Source organism: Equus przewalskii, chromosome X (genome assembly GCF_037783145.1).
Source record: "Equus przewalskii isolate Varuska chromosome X, EquPr2, whole genome shotgun sequence".
Classification (NCBI taxonomy): domain Eukaryota; kingdom Metazoa; phylum Chordata; class Mammalia; order Perissodactyla; family Equidae; genus Equus; species Equus przewalskii.
The window spans coordinates 29,274,270-29,289,654 of record NC_091863.1 but is presented as its reverse complement, the minus strand read 5'-3'; the positions used below and the strand labels follow the sequence as shown (position 1 = coordinate 29,289,654).

The window sequence follows — 15,385 nt, the reverse complement described above, 5'->3', positions numbered from 1 at the left end:
GCTTCTCTTGAGTAGCTGCTGTCCCTTTGGCCTATGCCCCAGAATGAGCAAGTGTGGGGCAGAGCCACGAGGTGACTCACAGACCTGCTCTGCGGTTACAGAATAGCCCCAGTTGCCTCACCTTGAAGCAGGGCCACCCAGTTGAGCCCAGCTTAGATCAGTCAGTTCCACCCAATCTACACAAAAATGAACAATTAAAACATAATTGCCTTTTTAAGATACAGAGTTGTGGGGTGGGTTGTTACATAGCAAGAGTTGACTACTACAGTTAGTAACTAACACAACTGGAATTTTCACTTGGATGTTTCTGACCATGGGGCTCACACTTATAGCTACTGCCACTTCTCAGTTCACACAGGAAAAGGGCAAAAGAAATGGGTTTCTAGAATCAAATAGCATATGGGAAGGAGTTTACAAAAACTTCTTATTCTGAAAGCAGAAATGGTTCAAAATTTATGGTAATATCTGGTATTTATGTTAGAGCATGCAATCCTTGAGATCAGATACTATCTCTTTTTCATCTCTGTGATCCTGACACCCCACACAGTGCCTAGCACCAAGCAGTGCTCAAAATATGCCCAACAAATGGACGTAGCCAGTCATAAGTTTCTTTAATATCATTATACAATATTAACATAAATGAGTACACTGCTGACATAAACAACTTTGCAAATTCCTAACTCATCAGTTTTAAATCACATTTGATGACATTTTCAAAAATTCTTCATTTAACTTATGAGAATAAAATACTAGCATAATAAAGGTACTGAAAACATAAAATGAGAATAAAACTTTTTTAAGTACAGAGATGACCTGATAGAAAAGGCGCACAAACTCACAGTAACAAAATTTGTTAATCTAATCATTTTTAGAGAAGCGTTAATGACATAATATTTAAGGTTTATTTTTTCTGTCATAAAATAAAAGAAGAATCTGTAAAATGTTATCCATTTCAAATAAATAAGGATTACTGACTCACTTCTTCAGAAAAGGAAAACTATTTAAGTCCAGTTAAGGCTGAGTCGGCGAAATGGTTCCTATGTTGTAACCACTTACACAATTTGTCAAAAGAGCTTAAGTGAATGTTTCAAAAGCTTATTCAGGAACAACCCAAAAACCAAAAAACATTGTTCAATCTTCTAAATATATTAAAACAGTGGGTACACAAACATTACTGTCTTATATAACTTTAATACTATTAGCAATAATGAGATATTTGACTGTTTCATTTTTTAATTGCTAACAATAGTAGCAAGGACATCATCCAGAGAAGGGTGGCATTGAAGGAAGGATGTTACAAATGAAATTTATGTCATCAAATTTTCATTTCTGTTTTGATATGACACTGGCTAATGTGTGGAAAATGAACTAGAAGGAGATAAGAGGAGACTTCAGAGAAATAATTTAGGTTGGTGTAATTACTAGGCAAGAGAAGATGATGGCCCGTTGTACAGAAGTGACAATAGGACAGAGAAAAGTGGGATTATTGACATAATTAGGAAGTGAATAGACAGGATTTAATAATTGACTGAGTAAGGCAGTAGGTGGTGAAAAAGACAGAGGTGTCAAGGATTTTGCCAAGTTTCTGACTTGCCCAAATACATAGTGGTGACATTTAATGAAAAAGAGAAAAAAAGTTTTGAGGAGAAACCGAGGAGTTTAGTTTTGGACGTGTTAAGTTTTGAGAAGACTAAAGGAAATGCAAAGTATTGTACAGGCCTCAGTGAAGTAACAGGAATGGAAGTGATTGCCTGGGAGAGCATGTTGACTGAGGAAACATGAGGGTCCACGACAAATCCTAAGGAACAGTCACATTTAATGTACCAAAAAAAGGAGCGGCAGTCCATAAAAGAGAATTGGAGAGGAGGGAGAAAAAGAATAATTCTACATCAATACTGAACATTTATTGAATACTTAATGTTTGTCGGAGTGTCCGCTAAGCATTTTATTAATCATTACCACAATTATAGCAGGCAAGCACTAGGTTTATCTCTAACATATAAGTGAGGCAATGGGTATTCAGGAAGAGTAAATCCCTTGCCTGGGGCCTCCCGGCCAGCAAATGTTGTAACCAAGATTTAGGCCCTGGAAGACCCCACTCCCGGACCTGAGCTATTAACCACTATTTTATGTAGGAGAGTGAAGGGTCATAGAAACCAATATTTATTTTTTTCCATGAAGATGGCAGTGGCCATCCATGTCAAATGTTGCTAATAAGCCATGTAAAATAAACACTTAGACTTGCCCACTGATAAGACTTAGGAGAGCACGTGAGATGTGAGGGTACCCACAGCTGCGGGTAAGATGAAGGGTCCTTTGCACAAACTTGTATGTGTTTTGAATCTGAGCGCTGCTCTACCTTCTCTAGAGAAGCAGCTTAGACAGTTGGGCGGCAAAGTATACATTGTTACCTTGCCTTTACTCCTCCAAAACACTTTTAGAAACTATCTTATTAAGTAGATTTTTGTGTAAAAGTATTTATAAGATCAAGCCAGGACAGTCCGTAGTTTTATAGGATGCTACCAAAAATCAAGTCATGTACCCCAGGCCATTGTTATTTCCTATGTATGCTTTTTGTTTGTTTGTTTTGTTTTAAGTTTCCTTGGGTCTAAGCACACCACAGATGCACCAGTCTCCACATCTCTTCAAAGAACTAAGTTCTGAAGATTCTTCAGAATGCTCATATAGGATTAAACAGGTTACTTCTGAGTTCATTGAAAGCTTAATGGTTCTTTACTGAAACTCTGAGAGATGGCTGAACCAAAGCAAGTAAACAAATGTTTATTGAATGCCTGCTATATGCTCAGCATTCTATTATGCATGAAAAGTATATTGAGATTTCATGACATTAGTTTCCAAGAAAACAAAACTGAAAACAAAAAGTATGCACTGAGAATAAGTAGCGGGTGCTTCTTTGCATAGTTGGGGAGAATCCTGAGGCCCACTCCTGGGGTTGGTCTGAGTTAGCAAATTTCATGGTTTACAGATGATGCCAGGTTTTTCTAGACAATGAAGTAGAGAGAAGATGCTGACGATGAGGAGAAGGGGGATAGTGGGCATTAAGAGCTAGAAAAAGGTCATTTGTCTTGGGCAAAATAACCCAAATAAACCCAAAGAACGATGAGTTCTAAGGTAGCTGTTCAAACACAGCAATGGTGTGTGAAGATCACACTAGGGACTCGAAAGGCTGTTCTACAGCATAACGCTGTAGTAGAGAACGTTAACTCAAATATTCAAGGATACTGACACGAAGAGGGAAATGATTGCAATTCAAGGCATGCTAAAATAATGTTTTCTCAATCTTCAAAGACAAAAACTGAGAAAAAACAGAAACAAACTCATAGATACAAAGAACTGGTGGTCGTCAGAGGTGAGGGGGTGGATGGATGGGAAAAACAGGCGAAGGGGCTTAAGAGGTACAAACTTCCAGTTATAAAATAAGTCACGGGGTGTAATATACACACACACACAGGGAATATAGTCAGTAAAACTGTAATAACTTTGTACGGTGACAGATGGTTACTAGACTTGTCGTGGTGATCATTTCATATTGTATATAAATGTTGAATCACTATGTTGTACACCTGAAACTAACATAATATTGTATGGCAACTATACTTCAATTTAAAAAACCTGAGAAACAATAAAATCATAAAAGAGACATGGAGTTCACCAGCTCACAAAAGGACTAATATTAGAGACTTTGTAAAGACTAAACCATGTCTTTTTAAAATGAAAAGACAGGCGCTCCTTTGCACAGTCGGATGTAAACTTAAGAAACATTCTTATAAAGGGTGAGAAAATAAAATGTATTCAACGACATTTGACTAAATCCATGGATGGTTACTCCATAATGGGCTATTAAAATAAAACATCATGAAGTTGTTACATAAACTTGGGGGTCTACAAAACCAAAGATAACAACCTCAGTGACACTACCAGAGAGACAAAATAAAGCTGTATAAATCACGAATCTGCCGAGGGTGGCTTTTTAATGTCCTCTTAAGTATATAAATTTGTAAACATTTGATCTTTGACTCTAAAACTATAAAATATTTGTCACATAAAATCCTTTTCTTAAATTTTGTTAAAATCGTCTTTGGTTGCTGAATCTATTTTCCACATAAGTGTTTTTCTTCATGCAAATACATCGTTATTCTCATGAATATTTATATATTGTGTTTGTAGGTAATAAGGACTTTATGACACTTTACAGACACTTGCTATTGTGAATATAAAACATACTATCAGGGGCTGGTCCCACAGCCAAATGGTTGGGTTCACACGCTCCGATTTGGTGACCCAGGGTTTTGCCAGTTCAGCTCCTCAGTGTGGACCTAGCACCGCTCATCAAGCCCTGCTGAGGCGGCGTCCCACATAGTAGAACTACAAGGACCTACAACTAGAATATACAACTATGTACTAAGGGACTTTGGGGAAAAGAAGAAGGAAAAAAAGACTGGCAACAGATGTTAGCTCAGGGCCAATCTTAAAAAAAAACAAAACATACTATCGATTTTGGCAAGGGTTGAAAAGATAATACCATTCATCTCTAAGAATGAAGGACAAAGTCAATACTAAAAAAATGTGTTTCACTGATAACAAACTGTTCAGTTTGTAAGGTAATAGTAATTAACATTTCACAGTACTTGATTATAATTTACCAATTGTAGTTTTCACTACAAATACTATGCACACACAAAATTAAATACAATACTAAATTAATACAATAAAAAATTAATACAATACTAAAAGCCAATGTGGATTATTTTTCCTAAAAATGTATGGACCCAGGTCTGAGGCTTAATTTTATTTTATTAAATAAAATAATATTAAATATTCAACTAAAACTAAAACCATATATTTTTTTACTTATAAAGAGCTTTTATATGTAATAAAACTGTCTAATTTGGTGAGATTTTAGAATAAAGCGAGGATATCATCACAGCTTTGAAGGATTTTGAATGGAGAACATTAAGAGAGATTTTAGGAAAGTAAAATAATACAAATAAAATTCTCTCAATTATATATCACTGCTCTAAAATATAACCAGAGAGTCTAAAGGACCATATAGCCCACAGTCACTCACCATAAGAGACTTCATCCTTAACACTGGAGTCAGACCACAAGTGAGCCTAATATCCTACCATCCCACAGGCATCAGAAATTCAATCATTTAAAAACCAAAGCATGGAGGCTGGCCCCGTGGCCAAGTGGTTAAGTTCACGCACTCCGCTTCGGTGGCCCAGGGTTTCACTGGTTCGGATGCTGGGCGTGGACATGGCACCGCTCATGAGGCCATGTTGAGGCGGCATCCCACATAGCAGAACTAAAAGGACCTACAACTAGAATATACAACTATGTACTGGGGAGCTTTGGGGAGAAGAAAAAGAAAAAAAAAGAATATTGGCAACAGACGTTAGTTCAGGTGCCAATCTTAAAAAAAAAGCATGGAAAGTGAAATGAGCAACATTTAATGAGGAACGATTATCAGTTTTGTTTGTTTATACCCCAGGAAGAACTCAGTAAAGTGACAGACTGCCTTTGTCTTAATAATTCCCACTGTCCATTCAAGCAGCCCCAGAGAACACCCTCTCTTGGTGTAAAACGGGTTCCGATTTAAGATCTGTTTTATGTACCCAACAAGCAGTCTCAGAAAGAAATGCTCTCCCTGTCTGGAACTAGTCCTCATCTCAGACTGGCAGAAATGCCAGTCTTGCCACCCAAGATGCTGACCATCCAGTCAGGAGAATGAAAGGATAAGTGATTTTATGCCTACTGTATACCATCAGTGAAGAGTGTTCATGAATATATACATACACACATGCCTTTATGGAAACTCTTAGGTCACAGTAAGAATCTCAAGAAATAATCCAGTCTGGAGAAGAGAGAAGCATTTACTCTTTCCACAAAAAGTTAGTAAGAGCCTTCTAGGGATGATCATGTAAATTCAAAGTTGAATATGATAGAGAAAAAGAACAAATATTTATTGAGTGCCTATGATAAGTCAAGTACCATATGACAACCTTAAATACATACGTAATCAACCACAGTACATTCTATTAGCCACAGTTTATAAATGAGGAATCTCAAGTTCAATAAAGATACCTGCCCCAGATCACACAGCTAGTAAGGCACTGTGCCCTAATTCTATCTCTGGATGGCTCTAAGGACTATATCACCTCCATGATGCCATCCTGCGTTCTATGCTCAGGGAGATCACCTCTCAGGGAGAGTCAGGCTGTGTTAATCAGAATCATAAGGAGACAGATTCACATTTCCTAAATTATTGCCTGTCAGTTTTTTACAGTCATCCTATGTAAAGGCCTTCAGTTTTGAGCTACTGCAAATGATAGACATCTTTTTTGGAGGGTGAATCAGAGAATCCATTAATTATACAAAGGATACATTTCAGATAGTATCAACTTCTTCCAAAAGTATAAGTTAATTTATATGACAGAAAGTATTACCTGGAACTCTACCATGGTTAATGATAATAATCTCTTTACAATGTACTTTACTATTGGCAACCAATGTGCCAAAATTAACTTCTGACTCAATTTCCAATTGACAGGATGGAATCAACCTAGGGAGAAGAAAAAAAGACCACATAATGAATTTTAACATTTATAACCTCATGGTTAAATTTATAGGGGGACATATATAGAAACTTTTAACTCAAAAGACAGTTCAGTTTCTTACAGGTCTACTGGTGGCATATTTGGCAGTAAAAGGAACTGTGAAATGAAGACCTGAAAACAAGATAGTGAGACATATTTTTAACAAAGAAATCAGGCTTTATGCATCTAAGTACATGGTATACCCTCCCAAATACTCACCTTGAGGTAAAACGTATCTCACTATTTTTGTTGCTCAAAACAAAAAGCAACATTCGTTGCTCAAAACATGCTCAATATTTTTGCTGCCCAAAACATATTTGCAACTCTGTTTTGCAATCTCCACCTAAGCCTATAATACATTCTTTTGACGCTCCACAGAAAGGGTGGAACTGATCTTAACCAAGTAAAGTAGTTTGGAGGACACCAAATCTGATGAAATGAAAGAAGGTGTGACACTATAAAATATCATTTGGGGTCTAAAACAAGGTCTAGGTACAAAAAGGTACAACTGATTTTTCACGTGTGTCTCTAATTTAAAGGGCTGACTATAGATATCTGTAGCATATGTTTTCATACATGTGTTAAAAATCCATATAATCCTATATACATGTCTTATACACATATTTTATGTTTGGATAATAATTTATAGTTAATAAAGCACCATTAAGTATATTATCCTTTTTAGATTTAAAAACTCCTGAAAGGTAGGTAAATATTATTTTGGCTCTTAATGTTAAACACGAAAAGTCAAAAACTTAAAAAGCCTAAATGACTTATCTAAGGAATTATCTGGATAGAATGTTGGTGAACTTAGTCTTGAATCCTTTTGTTAGACTTCAAATACACTACCCTTACAGACCTAACAATGATAATAACAGCACCAATAATAAATATAGTAATAACTGATCTTTGTTACCTCCTTAGGTTATGTGCCGGACACATGAATTAAGTAATTTACTCCACATTGCATTCAACCTCCAAAGTATAAATACATACACACAAAAATACATAAACAAGAATACTTGAACAAAACATTCGCAAATACTGCTTGATGCATTGGTGGTCAGGGCCTTCTTTCTGGGGTGTGTGTTTATATGTGAGTGTTTGTGTATTAGATAGGTACAGACATGCCAGAGATCAGGCAGGACTGACATATATATGCTGTATCTCCTAAGGAATACCCATGTTCTTCTCGTAAGGAGATTGTATTTTTGTGACAGGAAAAGGAAAGATCAATGACCTTAATAATAATTTCATTAAAAGAGCTTATAGTATCTAAAAGAGGAACTCATTACACAAAACTATAAGATGTGAAGCCAAACATTTTTTCAAACTATTTCTCTAGCTTGATGGAGAAAAGTGTCTTAAGAATAATTTCTTAAGAATCTTCTCTCACACACACACACACACACACACACGCACATACGTATACATACATGCACAGAAATATATATGGTTTACCCTAGTAGTAAGGGCTTTGTAATACAGTAATATATAACAGTTTCTCTAGAGCTTTCCCTTTGGTTTCTCTTCCATCTGATTAAGAAAAGTATTTCCAGTAACATTTTACTTTTTATGTTAACAGAGAGTTTACATTAACAGAGAGTAGAATGGTGGTTATGAGGGGCTGGGAGGTGGGGGAATTGGGTAGACGTTGGTCAAAGGGTACAAACTTGCAGTTAGAAGATGACTAAGTTTCGGGGATCTACTGCACAGCTTTGTGATTATTGCTGATAATACTATATACGTGAAAGTTGCTAAGAGACCAGATCTTAAGTGTTCTCACCACAAAATGAGATGATAATTACGTGACGTGATAGAGGCGTTAGCTTAACACTACAGTGGTAATCACATTGCAATATATAAATGTATCAAATCAACCACCTGTACACCTTAAACTTGTACCATGTTATACGTCAATTTTATCTCAAATAAAAAAAGGGAAAAAAAGCTTTTAATTTAAAAATATCAAAAAGTAAGGGGCCGGTCCAGTGGCGTAGTGGTTAAGTTCACACACTCCCCTTTGGCGGCCCGGGGTTTGTGGGTTTGGATCCTGGGCATCGACTTACACACCACTCATCAAACCATGCTGAGGTGGCATCCCATCTACAAAATAGAGGAAGACTGGCACAGATGTTAGCTCAGGGACAATCTTCCTCACCAAAAAGAAAAAAATATGTATGGTAGAAATAAAATAGGATATGAGGTCAAGAAAAAAAATACATGCAATAGTTGAATATTTTTAAGCTATTTTAATAAAAATATCTGAAAACTAGTCTCCCATTTGTTTTATTTTTCTATTTATTTATTTTTTAGGAAGATTAGCCCCGAGCTAACTATTGCCAATCTTCCTCTTTTTGCTGAGGAAGACTGGCCCTGAGCTAACATCCGTGCCCATCTTCCTGTACTTTTTTATATGTGGGACGCCTACCACAGCATGGTTTTTGCCAAGCGGTGCCATGTCCGCACCCGGGATCTGAACCCACGAACTCCGGGCTGCCGAGTAGCAGATCACGCGAACTTAACTGCTGCGCCACCAGGCTGGCAACTCCCATGTGTTTTAAATACCACAATTTGCTAAAAGTTTGTCCTTTAAGTTCAGTTGTAAGAAAACCATAGACAGAACATGGCCCATTATTCAGGGAAAATACAGAATATTACTTTGACCCTTATTCTTATTTGAAGAGTGCTCAAAATGTCAGCATGAAATATGAAGAACACATACCCAATTAGAGGAATCTCTAGTGTTTTATTTCCTATTGAAATAAGTAGTTGGTCAAAAGTGTCTTCATCTTTATCAGGATGATATTCCACTATAGCTGTCATCTGAAGTCCAGAAGCAAGTGCTTTATCCAGATTTGCCAAAACCAGTTTGAACTTCAGTGGGAGAAAAAGAAATCAAATTACACATCTTAACTCCTAATAAGGAAATCATGTGAGCAATTGCAGTTAGGAGTGTACATTATTTCAAGAGATGTGTCAAGACACAGGCAATATTCCTGCCCTAAAGGCGAAGATTTAATGACCATATTTATACCTATCAGATTCTAGATCCTTCAGATAAGCTTTTAACAGCACACAAATTGAAACCGACACTGCAGTCAGTTGAAAAATATGTAAATGCTCATGGGCTCCTTCAGAAGTATGAAGCACTTAAATACAGAAAAAAGGAAGAACAATCTAATAAAAATGTTGCTCAATCATATATACATACATAACACATGCATGCATATATACATACATACAGCATTTTATATACTTTCTTTATGGGGATTCAGACTTCATAACTTGGAGGAAACATAAAAAAGGAATAGACCAAAGAGGAAAAACCACTTTTGTTCTTGTAAAACATTTGCTAGACTCCAGGAGAAACATGCAGGGAGAAAGAGAAGAACTGCTAACTGTTGAGCACACAGGATAGGCCAAGCATTCTTCATCTATTATTTCACTTAGTATCTTTCTACAGGCCTGTAAGGCTGATATTAAGGCTCCCAGAATACAGATGAGGAAACTGGGACCTGTAGAGTATAATTAATATCTAAGGTCACTGTGGCAGTAAGGATTCAAAACACATCTATCTGACTCTAAAACTTAAGCTCTTTCCCCACAACTAGAAATAGTCCCTCTCCTGAATATAGCATCCCTTTAAGGAAACACACAATATGTCCCTTGAAAATTAATAATATAAGCCAGGGACTAATTAAGTGTCATATGAGTGATGCAGACATAAGTATCATGACAATCCATGAGAGAACATGATTATCATGGGCTAGGAAGGAGTGCACTTGGTCTAGGCTTAGAGGATAGATGCAAAAGGTGGAGAAGAAGCAAGGAAGATGCTTCCTATGGGGGCAGAAATATCTCAGACACAAGCAGAGAAAAAATAAGCAAAACAGTCTGTCAGCAGCCAGCTAATAAGCTAGCCTCCCTGGGCAAAGAGCTGCAATCAGTAACAATGGAGATCATGTTGAAATTAACTATTCAGGGCTTGTAAGGCCAGGATGAGTCTAAGCAGCGCTTTCCAGCAAGGAAGGATATAGAGCATGGAGAGAGTTGTTGATATCACTGGTACCAGGTCATACTTCGAGCAAACAACGACTCTGATACCTTGTAACTACCACAGTCCAACTTTCAACCTCCCTGCAATTACAAAACAGAAAATGTAGGGGAGGAAGAATTACTCCTCTACCCTTCTATGTTCTGGCTGGTCTAAGGGTTAAACTGACATGAGACAGAATAACGAGAAAAACAGACAAAAGTTTAATAACGTATACATGGGAGAAACCCAGGAAAACCAAGTAACTCATCAAAATGCTGGAAGCCCTCACCTTAAATACTATGTCCAAAGAGCTAAAGACAAAAGAAGATGTTGGGAGTAATGGTTTGGTACTTCAAAGGGGAGGAATGCAGTTTACATGGAGATGGAAAAGCTAACGTTTGGTAAACAAATCTTTGCCATGCCTTGCAGAGACAATAGGGCAAGGAGGGGACTCTGATCTCTAGCCCATGCTGAGTCTTCCCCACCGCACTTAGCCCATATCCTTTGTTGATATCTCTGGTGATAGCTCTGTTCCTGTTACAGGCCATTATCTAAATTCTTTTAGGCAGTTAAGGGGGGAGGTAACAAGAAAAACTTTCTGAGTCTTTTGTTTCTTAAAAGTAATCAGCCTCATGTTAAAATAATCCTCATGTTAAAGAGACACATTTTGGGGTGGCAAATTTTGTTTTCCTTCAAAAACAAAGGGTAGATTATTCCCCACATAGGCCTTTCGGTGTTCGAGGTCCACATATCAGGTTTGACCATCTTCCTTTAAGGAAACTCTGTCTCGAAGAAGGGAAACTAGTGCTTCAGCAGCATGGCTTCTGGCCAAACCACAAGTAGCTGAGCACTCAGTGGTGTACAGAGGTGTGTAAGGCAAGCACCCCTACTCTTAGGAGCTTATGAACTGACCCTTCAGGGAAATCTAACATTTACCAGGAGTCATCTGGACAGAAGTCCAAACTATGAGGAATGCCTGTAAATGTAATTGGTATCCAGTAGAGAAGAAATAATTTGGAGATAATATGATAAGAGAAGACTTGTTAGAGAAAATGAGAATTCACACTGACCCTCAAAGATGGGTGGGATTTGGAAAGGGGTGATTCTTGCAGCGGGGGGAATGAAAATATGGGTCAAAACAAAAGGAAGCCATGGGAGTAAGAGGACAATTACGAGTAAGACGGACTTGACTGAACCAGAGGCTGCAGGAGTCAGCAAAACACTGAAAACATGGACTATGTCTCCTTTATTTTCTACCAGCAACCCACAGTAGATGGTATATAGCACTGCATATGGCACATGGTAGGTACTCACTACACCGACAATCCAGGATCTTAAGCCGGGGTGGAAAACCAGGACTAGCGTGTGTTAGGAGAATCATTTTCTAAGTAATTATAACAGTGATGATGACAATGCTCTTTATGAAACACCTTGTTTTTCTTTTTTCTTTTTTCCTTCAAGACAGTTAACGCAGTTTTTCCTAATCTACCTCCTCCCTAATTCCCTTTATGCCTATGAAGGATCAGGAAAGCATAGCACGGTCTTGCAACAAAGAAGAGTTCACACTGATATTGGGCTCATGGCTTTGGCCTCTAACTAGTAGGCCTGTCTAGCCATTCTCTGGTCCATGTCAAGACCTGTGGTCTAAATAGTTTCCCTTCAGGGCCAGCCCCGTGGCCGAGTGGTTAAGTTCACACGCTCTGCTTCAGCAGCTCAGGGTTTCACTGGTTCAGATCATGGGTACGGACATGGCACCACTCATCAAACCACGCTGAGGTAGCATCCTACATGCCACAACTAGAAGGACCCACAACTAAAAACATACAACTATGTACCGGGGAGCTTTGGGGAGAAAAAGGAAAAATAAAATCTTTAAATCGTTTCCCTTTATAACTCTAGATGCAAATCAAAATAAAACTAATGATAAAAATCATCATTTTTCTTTTGACTGCATAAAAATCACCCATACAAGTATCTGTCTCCTAGACATCCATAAAATAGTGTTTGCTCACATCTGGGATTTACTGCCAGCTTGAGTTTTAAAGGAAAGCATTTTCAGATATACATTCAATTGTTCCATAAATATGTAGTAAGGTAGTAAAATAATAAACTTTCCCCCTAATTTTACAGTATTTGGAGTAATCAGGTACTTTTTGATTTAAAGAATAAATAGTGTCTTGTGATGTACTATTTTATTACAAAATAAACACATTACCATTGTTAAAACATTTGTTGTTGTTAATGCCATGGATTCCCACTCCTAGCAACCCTGTATACAGCAGAGTGGAATGCTGCCAGGTTTTTTTGTGCACCATCCTCTCATTTTTCCAGTGCTATAATACTCTGCTGCTATCAGAGGGTTTTCGCGGCCAATTTTTTTGGAAGTGGGTGGCCAGGTTCTTCTTCCACATCTCAGTCTGGAAGCTCCCCTGAAACCTGTCCACCATGGGTGACTGTGCTGGTGTTTGAAATACTGGTGACATAGCTTTCAACATCACAGCAACATGCAGCCACCACCGACAGACAGGTGGCATGGTGCCCTGACCAGGAAAGGAACCGGGATCACTGCAGTGAGAGCACTTACGCACTAGACCACCAGGGCCAGCTTGTTAGAACTTGCAAATACAGGGGCCAGCCCAGGGGCGTAGTGGTTAAGTTTGGCGCGCTCTGCTTCGGCAGCCTGGGTTTGTGGGTTCGGATCCCAAGCGTGGACCTCCACCACCCATCAGTCACGCTGTGGTGGCGACCCACATATAAAGTGGAGGAAGATTGGCACAGATGTTAGCTCAAAGCTAATCTTCTTCAGCCAAAAAAAAGACCCAAAAAACCAAAAAGAAACTTGCAAATACAAAAACTAATAAAGCATGATTCCATTTATATGAAACTCAAGAGCAGGCAAAACTATTCTGTGGTGTTAGAAATCAATACAGTGGTCCAGGGGGTGATTACTCTGGGTACTGTAGGGAACCTTCTAAAATGCTGGAAATATTCTATGATCTGATCCAAGTGGTGGCTACATGAGTTTCTACATATCTATAAATTCATTAAGCTTTACTTTCAAGATTTGGGCACTTTAGGTAAATAGTACATCAAATTTTTAAAGTGTAAAAAGTAGAACATGAAAGTCCTTTTTCTCATTGCCCTCCTAATCAGTACTGTACATTTTTCTATGTTATCTACAAATATATGTAATTTTAACAAAAAATCCTAGACACCTTTCCATTTCTGTACATATAAGTCCAGCTGCATTCAACACTATTTATCATTAGGAACATCCCACAAAAAAATTGAGTTATCACTTACAAAACAAAAATTCTTATCACGTGTCCTACATCAAAAGTCTCTCTGATAACTGGTGATCACAGTAAACTAATATCCATGCATTCACACACACAATCGAAAATAACAGTGACATGGAGATGAAATTCTGTCATCTTTTAAATTAGAAGATGGGGACAGCCTTTCAGAACATTTGGCTGGTGGTTAGACTGTACTGACTCCCTCATTAGTTTCTAAGTACTATGAGGGCAGGGTTATGTCCATCTTGCGTTCCTCACATCCACTGCCTATTATATAGCAGGTGCTCAACAAACGCTTGTTAAAATATGAGTAATAAACTTTTCCACTATCCTACAATATCTGGAGGAATCAGGCACTTTATGATTCAAAGGGTAGCTAGTGGAGAATTTTGTCATAATTCTACAGTATCACGAAGCATAGATTCGGGGCTGTTAAGAGGAGATAGATAAGGAATCCCCCTCCCTCCTTGCCAACCCCAGAATGAAGAGATTGGAAAGTTCTAGATCGTCTTTTCCCCACCCTGTCTCCCAACCCAAGCAAAAAGGAAAAAAAGGCGAGCATACGTATACACAGAGATACCTAAGTCACCGTTCTCCAAGTTCACTCCCGCCCCCACCCCGGCAGGAGCCAGGTGTCTACTCCTCGGGACAAACTGGGCACCCTGGTGGGGAGGGGTTCTCAGAGCCCCGACCCTCCTGAGGTCCTGAGGTCCTGAGGTCCTGCTCCGAGCACCCCTGGGTGTGTTACCTGTGGCTTGACTGGCTCCTGAAACCGGATCTTCTGGTTGCAACGGCCGAGATTGTGTACAGTAATTGGGAGGCGGTACACTCTCCCGGCCAGCGTGTCCAGAAACTTCACCTCCGACGGGGTCACCCGCAGCTGCATCTCCTTCGGAGTCTCCACGTCCCGGGGGACGAGGGAACCCCTCTCGGTCTCCATGTCCGCCCTGTAAGTAGACGGCAAACCGCAGCGAACTTGACCGATTGAGGACTAGTGCGGACGCCGTCGCTAGGCAACCGCCAGACTCCGCGCGCGCCTCAAGCCCAGCCCGTATTGGCCCAGCCCGTATTGGCCCCGCCCAAGCTGCGCGAGTTGGCAACCCAAACAGAGGGGTCTGGCCAAAGGACCCGGGAATCACAGGTGTTATCAGAGTAACTGGAAAATGTTCTATGATAGCCCAAATCCCAGAGACATCTCACTTTGCCGTGGCCTGGCGGGATTTTATTAAATTGGTACCTGAGCTACCAACTGTTGCCAATCTTTTTTTTTTCCCCTGCTTTATCTCCCCAAATCCCACCTCCCCATAGTTGTATATCTTAGTTGCAGGTCCTTCTAGTTGTGGCATGTGGGACGCGGCCTCAACGTGGCCTAATGAGCGGTGCCACGTCCGCGCCCAGGATCCGAACCGGCGAAACCCTGGGCCGCC

General features: G+C 39.1%; 1 protein-coding gene across 1 annotated transcript in view; it reads right to left on the bottom strand.

Moving 5' to 3' along the window:
- CFAP47 (cilia and flagella associated protein 47) overlaps window positions 1-14,966 on the bottom strand; it is a 422,907-nt gene extending 407,941 nt beyond the window's left edge. The window contains exons 1-3 of the mRNA XM_070603391.1: window positions 14,707-14,966; window positions 9,346-9,497; window positions 6,471-6,586 (exon numbers count right to left, since the gene is read on the bottom strand). Of these exons, the coding sequence (XP_070459492.1) occupies window positions 6,471-6,586; window positions 9,346-9,497; window positions 14,707-14,898 (460 nt within the window). The 5' untranslated portion in view covers window positions 14,899-14,966. The remainder of the gene's footprint in view (window positions 1-6,470; window positions 6,587-9,345; window positions 9,498-14,706) is intronic.
- Between the last annotated feature and the right edge of the window lie 419 nt (window positions 14,967-15,385).